A 6,421-nucleotide genomic window follows, 5' to 3' on the forward strand; every position below is an offset into this window, starting at 1 on the left:
TCGATTTTTTTTGTTTGGCTCCTTAATAGGATACATGCACTTATAAAGTCTTTTTTATTTAACATCATGCACTATATAGCTAACTTCAGAAGTTTATTTGCAACATAACCATAACCTATTAAATTTGCAAAACAGCCATGGCCTAAGATTATAATTTCACCCCAAATGCTCAAGGATTCTGCGTGTGTAAAACAAATTACATGCAATTTTATCTTATGACACTATTTTTACTATGTACATGTTGCTCCATATGATGGACGAGTGCTATTTATATGATGATACGCTCTTTTATACAATCATATTTAGCTCGATTCTTTGGATGTTTCTTTGTTTCTTGTTATTTTTTGCTAGTAGTTTTTGGTCTTTCCGTTTTCTTAGTTTTTTCTGTAACCGCTGTCACAAATCTAAAAATTGGTATAAAATTTAACATTTACCAAACAACCAAAAAAACAAAAAAATTGTTCGTTTTCAAATTCAGTTTTGATTTTTAGTAATCGAGAAGGTAAAGAAGTAATTCGATATTTGAATCTGGGCTTGGGCTTTTTATTTAGTTTGAATAAAATTGGTTTGTTCAGATCAAAAGACCTCCAGTATTTAGTTTGAGGATATAATTTGATAGCAACCCATATTTTTCTTTTTCATTTGGGTTTATGAGTGGGAAAACATTCTTCACATTTGTATCCATGAAAGAACATCTGAAATCAACCACGAATATATTGAGAAATAAGTAAATATAAGGAGCAGAAGGCAGAAGAATCCACAGCTGAACCAGACTTACACAACATAAGAAGTTGTCAGTTAAACCCATGAACACAAAAAGTCATCAGGATGGTTCATAAACCATGTTTTACAAGAAACATAAGTACCCATATTCGAATAATTGTGAGCATAACCTTTACTATGCCCTTGATTTCACTTAGCAACCACGTTTTGAGCTTGATTCTCCTGCAACTGTTGGTAATTAAGAGTCCTTCTAAACAACATTATATGTGGCTCGGGCCTATGAATCGCGTAATGTACCCATCCACGGCTTTGTTGCACTCCTATCGCACGCCACTCGTTCTATCAAAAACCAGCCATAACATTCACATCAAGAGAAATGCACAGAAAGAAATGTCTTATCATCACTAACAATAAGCAACCTTCAAAAAAGTCCCCAAAAACAAATATCTACATTTTATCAAACAAACAAGCTTATGATCTCCATTTGAACATGACAAGACCTCCCAAGAGAACCCACAAAATTGCTTATACAAGAGTTCAAAAATCTCTGAGTTTTCCAAAGAAATGCTTCTATTAAGAGAAAGAACAGTAGGACACTATAACCTTCAAAAACCCAACAAAACATTATTATAGCAAACAAGCTTATGATCACCACTTGAACATGACCCAGACCTCCAAAAGAGAACCCAAAATGTCAAAATTGCATATACAAAGGGTTCAACAAATCCCTTGAGTTATAAGAAAATGCTTCTATTTGAGAGAAAGAACACTCTTTTGTATATGTAACAGTAGCAATTTGGATCAGACCAAAGGTTCTAATCAAAACTATAAAGGGCATGAACAATCAAAACTTCAAATCCTAAGCCGAAAACTATCTCTTTTCGATTCCCTAGAATTCGATGATCCAGATCACAATCAAAGAACAATGCCAAGGAGAAAAAACACTTACTTCGGAAAGAAGACGATTCTTTGGTAGAAGCTTAGCAACTTCTGGAGGAAGAACGACGTGCCTGTACGTACCCAATACACGATCAAGCTCTTCGAAATTCACACTAGAAACTGGAGGAAGAAACGAAATCAAAGAGTTTTACCTGTACTCAAAAGTGTCATCGAAGTATTTGTCGGAGTACTGGATCTGACCCATCTCTTTGATGTGAAACCCTAACGAGAAATCGGAGAAGGGAAAAGAGAAATGAAGAAGAATCAGGAAATCGATCGTTTGGGTATGGAACCCTAAAGAGAGGAATGTGATGGGGGAGAAAGTGAATGGAATAAAGTGATTGGGGCGGAGATGTAATTATGTTGAAATGAAGGGGTGTTTTACCAACGGGTTTTGTTTTTCTTTGATATTTTTGAGTTTGAAATTCTATGGAAGGTTAAAAAGACGAACCGAAGTAATCATCACTACAACTTTAAACCGGAAAAGTTGAATCAAATTGGGAATGAAATTGGGTAATTATTCGGTTGCTTATTACTTAAAACCCGCTGGTATTGGTTTTGGCTAGGTGAAAGATTAAAAAAACGTCTGTCTTGAAAAGAAAAATAATAAAGATATCGGTTTGATTCTTGGTTTGATTCTTAGTTTGATTCTTGGGTTGAAATCAGGAGTTTTATGGCTCAATTTTCGATTTAGAAATTAAACTGAGTAACCATGTACATTTTGTTTTATTTTCTTGTGATTTAAAATTGTGTGGCATACGAACCATGCGTCTTCAATCTTGGTCATTATAAAAATACGAATTTTGTTGAAACTTGTTAAAACCCCATAATGACTCCAAAAATCACTAAGGACATTAAATAACTGACCAAAAAAAGCAAAATTTAAAGAAGGATGAAAGGTGCATGTGATTAGGCCTATTCATTTGCCTCTTTGATTTTGAGTAAGAGCTAAAATATTTGTTCATTGATTTGCGTTTTAGCTGAACATTCACTAAACAGATCACTTTTTTGAACCCTTTATGTACATAGGCAAATTGCCATTACTTTATTCCAATTCAATATTCAAGATTGGTTAGACGATTTTGATTTGATAGAGAAACATGGATGAACACAAAAAACACAATATGAATCGAAATGTGTCAAAAACAATAAGAAGCAGAAGATGCAAGAGAAATAACGACTTAACCATGAGAATATTTTAACGTGAATTCAAACAAAAGTCTAGCAAAGAACCAGACTTTTACACATAACATAAAAAAACAGTAGTTCTAACAACTCACATAATTCCACTGAAGTGAACTCATGAACATAAAAACTAAGGGAATGTAGCAGCAGACTGTTTATAGAACCTTGTTTACGAGAGACATAAACAGAAACTTAGGAGAATTACGCATAATTTTTTTACTTAGCAATCACGTTCTGAGCTTGGTTCTCCTGTTGGTAGTTGAGAGGCCTCCTAAAGAGCATGATGTGTGGCTCAGGACGGTGAATTGCGTAATGGACCCATCCACGGCTTTGCTGCACTCCTATCGCGCGCCACTCGCTCTGCAAAAAACCAAAGAAAAAATTGCTTACTTCACATCGGGTATCGACAAGCTATTGTGAGATAATGTCTAAACCAACTTTCATCACTGACAAATTATACTCCTAAACCAGTTTATGATCTAAGTTTTCAGCAATCTTTGTAAAGAATGATTCAGATCTCTAAAGAGACACACCAGAACCTAGACCAGATTGTTATTAAGCTTTATACTTTTAATTTGATGCAACAAAACGCAAAAATGTCAACTTCTTATGCAAGAGTTATGTGTTCAATAAAATTGCTTACTTCACATAGGGAATCGACAAACTATTGTGAGAGAAATTCTAAACAACTTCATCACTGACAAGTTATACACCTAAAACAGTTTATGATCTCAGTATTTAGCGATCTTGTAAAGAATAATTCAGATCTCTAAAAACATACCAGAACCTAGACATTGTTATTAAGCTTACTTTTAATTTGATGCAACAAAACCCAAAAATGTCAACTTCTTATGCAAGAGTTATGTGTTCAATAAAATCTCTGATTTTTTCCAGATATATGTATGCAATCAAACACAGGCGACGATGAAACTGCGAAGAGCCATTGTTACACAAAGCTAAAAAGGACAATAACAAGAGAAAAATTGCTTCTACTAAGATCACACAGTGTAATCGCATCAAAAGCAAAGATTTCATAGAAACCCAGAAAAAGCATGATGAGCATACTTCAAAATTCTAAGCAAAAAAAATAAACACTATCTCTTCAATTCTCCAAGCTTCAAATTTCCTAAACAACCATACATCTCAACCATGTAAACGAGAAATTGAAAAAAATCAGACAAACACTTCGATGTTCTAACGATTAGATGACAATCAACAATTTCAATAACAATAAACACAAGAGGAAGCAATAATTAAACTTACTTCAGAGAGAATACGATTCTTCGGTAGAAGCTTAGCCACTTCTGGAGGAAGCACGACGTGCCTGTGAGAGAAACGAATAACAAAACGACGCGAATTAGAAATCCGAAAACTCCATTAAAGTGGGAAGAGAATCAAACCGAGGATTTACCTGTACTCAAAAGTATCATCGAAATATTTGTCCGAGTACTGGATCTGACCCATCTCTTGATGTAAAACCCAGAAACGTCTGTTGGATTGCGAAATGTAAAGCAATACGAAACCCTAATAACGAAGAGAAACAGTGAGAATCAGAAATTGAATCGTTTGAAAACCCTAAGCGACGATTCGACGAATGATGAAGAAACGCAAACCTTTGAGAAGAAGTGCGATCGGGAAAAAACGAAAAATGAATTTGGGGGAAAGAGAAGAGGGAAAGTGAAAGGCAATAAAGGCTAATGGCAACGATGTAATTATGTAGATATAAAGGGGTATTTGAGCAACGGTTTTATTTTATTTTTTGCTTCTTTTTGAGTTTGAAAGTCTTAAAGAGGCGCTCCTTCCCGCTCAGTGAAACCTAAATTTTGATTATAGGTTTGATGTAAACCAAACCGGTCCGATGTCCCGGTTTAAGGAATTCCATTCTCCTTTTCAAAATTCGACTTTCCTAACATAGTAACATTGTTTACTTTTATAGAGAAGTATGGAGGGAAATGATTTTACTCGACGATTAAATTGTGGACAATCATGTTCACGGTTTGATATAATTGATTTGAGAAAAAATAACTCTTCTTGTTCGAGTTCCTTTTGCAAGACTATCCGTTTAGACATTTAGACTTGAGGGTTGATTTTGTTTATATTATTAACATTCTATCTTATTTTCGTTGCATTCAAAATTCAAAACTGAGCGTTGGTATGATGTCAAATACGCTGAGGAGAAGATTCCACTTTCAGTAACAAAGACATATATTAAACGCATTTATAATCTTATGTAACTTTAATTAAGTAATTTTAACTTTTATATAACTTTGAGACTCATACGTGTTAGAAATCAAAGGGAGAAGATCATGCATGAGGCTTTTTGCGGCAAATGGTTGCGATCATTCTTCCTTGTGATGAGTCTTACTGATTGTAGTTAGATGCTGTTTGGTCAGCTAATTGTTATCATTGTCGTTCAGGTTGAGTTTTTAAAACCATGTTAGATTCCATGTTATTTCAAAGATCTTCCTCGAATACCTCGGTTTCCTCCATCTTAATGGTGAAACTTCTTTTTTTTTTCTCAACGTTTGTTTCTTAAGAGCGTCGGATATCAATCACTTGATATGTTTCTCGTATTGCTCGGAACTTATTCTTCTTCTCAAATACGGTGGCCATGTTTTGGAGAATTACAGTCTCGTTCCCGATATTAGAGCGGTTTGTAATGCCTTTGTCATCTTCTTTCATCATATATCTTTTTTCTTCGCGGTTTATTTTTCAAAAGTGTCGGGCGGAGTATCAATCACTTGATATGTTTCTCGGATTGCTTGGAACTTATCTTTCTTCTCGAATACGGTGGCCAAACTTTGAAAAATTACAGTCTTCTTTCTCGACATTAGAGCGTCTTGTAATGGTTTTGTCTATATTTTCTTTCATCATATTCTTTTTTTAGCTAATAGTTTTACGGTTAGATTAGTCAAATTAGTTATTTTACGTTGTAATAACTCATTCCTTAGCGAAAGCTAATTCTATTTTTTTTTATTTTTATTTTTTAATTAAAATGGTTGTACACACAAAATTAATTTTTTTTTATAGTTATATGACAAAAATTTAGACGTCTCTATGTATTTATAAATGTAAAGAAATTTTATTATTTTATTTATTTTTATTTATTTATGTAATTTTCTTATTTTAATATTATTTTAGTTTTTAGTATTTATATAAATTTTATACATAATTTATTTATTTTTAATAATATTTTAAACCAATAATAAAATTTGGAAACTTTATTAATTTCATCAATGGAAATTTAATACATAATTTTTATATTTATTTTATTAACAGTATTTTAAAATTTGGAAACTTTTTTAATTTTTAATATTTGATATAAACGAATAAAATTATTTTTTAAATACTATATGAACACTTTTAAAAACATATAACTTCAACTTTTATTATGAATAGATACTGGATTTTAACCCAGTGCATCCGCACGGGATTTTTTTATTTTTATTTCTAATATAAAATTTTTTATAAAATTTTATTTTATTATTTATTTCTTTTTAAATCAAGAATTTTGTAATCATGTTTAACTTTCAATAGTTATAAATTTCTATATTAGTAGAATAAGGATATGAAT

At 32.5% G+C, this 6,421-nt stretch overlaps 2 protein-coding genes across 2 annotated transcripts; both read right to left on the minus strand.

The window, feature by feature from the left end:
• Positions 1-696: 696 nt before the first annotated feature.
• On the minus strand, positions 697-2,008 carry LOC18027445 (cyclin-dependent kinases regulatory subunit 1). Its single transcript, XM_006409749.2, has 3 exons — positions 1,815-2,008; positions 1,673-1,733; positions 697-1,062 (listed from the first exon to the last, which is right to left on the minus strand). Exons 1-3 carry the CDS (start codon positions 1,865-1,867, stop codon positions 913-915), a joined length of 264 nt encoding a protein of 87 aa, XP_006409812.1. The 5' UTR covers positions 1,868-2,008; the 3' UTR covers positions 697-912.
• Positions 2,009-2,827: 819 nt separating this feature from the next.
• LOC18027446 (cyclin-dependent kinases regulatory subunit 2) lies at positions 2,828-4,552 on the minus strand. The gene is made up of 4 exons (XM_006409750.2): positions 4,461-4,552; positions 4,259-4,371; positions 4,111-4,171; positions 2,828-3,207 (listed from the first exon to the last, which is right to left on the minus strand). The coding sequence occupies exons 2-4, from the start codon at positions 4,309-4,311 to the stop codon at positions 3,064-3,066; spliced, it is 258 nt and encodes an 85-aa protein (XP_006409813.2). The 5' UTR covers positions 4,312-4,371; positions 4,461-4,552; the 3' UTR covers positions 2,828-3,063.
• Between the last annotated feature and the right edge of the window lie 1,869 nt (positions 4,553-6,421).

This window comes from Eutrema salsugineum, unplaced genomic scaffold (genome assembly GCF_000478725.1).
Source record: "Eutrema salsugineum unplaced genomic scaffold, Eutsalg1_0 scaffold_10, whole genome shotgun sequence".
In the NCBI taxonomy this organism is placed as follows: domain Eukaryota; kingdom Viridiplantae; phylum Streptophyta; class Magnoliopsida; order Brassicales; family Brassicaceae; genus Eutrema; species Eutrema salsugineum.

Excerpts from the sequence above, each read along its gene's own strand:
- LOC18027445 (XM_006409749.2), bottom strand. The coding sequence starts at position 1,867 with ATGGGTCAGATCCAGTACTCCGACAAATACTTCGATGACACTTTTGAG. Across the intron at positions 1,734-1,814 it reads GATGACACTTTTGAGTACAG|GCACGTCGTTCTTCCTCCAG; the intron begins GTAAAACTCTTT and ends GGGTACGTACAG. Across the intron at positions 1,063-1,672 it reads AGAATCGTCTTCTTTCCGAA|AACGAGTGGCGTGCGATAGG; the intron begins GTAAGTGTTTTT and ends GGTTTTTGATAG.
- LOC18027446 (XM_006409750.2), bottom strand. The coding sequence starts at position 4,311 with ATGGGTCAGATCCAGTACTCGGACAAATATTTCGATGATACTTTTGAG. Across the intron at positions 4,172-4,258 it reads GATGATACTTTTGAGTACAG|GCACGTCGTGCTTCCTCCAG; the intron begins GTAAATCCTCGG and ends TTTCTCTCACAG. Across the intron at positions 3,208-4,110 it reads AGAATCGTATTCTCTCTGAA|AGCGAGTGGCGCGCGATAGG; the intron begins GTAAGTTTAATT and ends GGTTTTTTGCAG.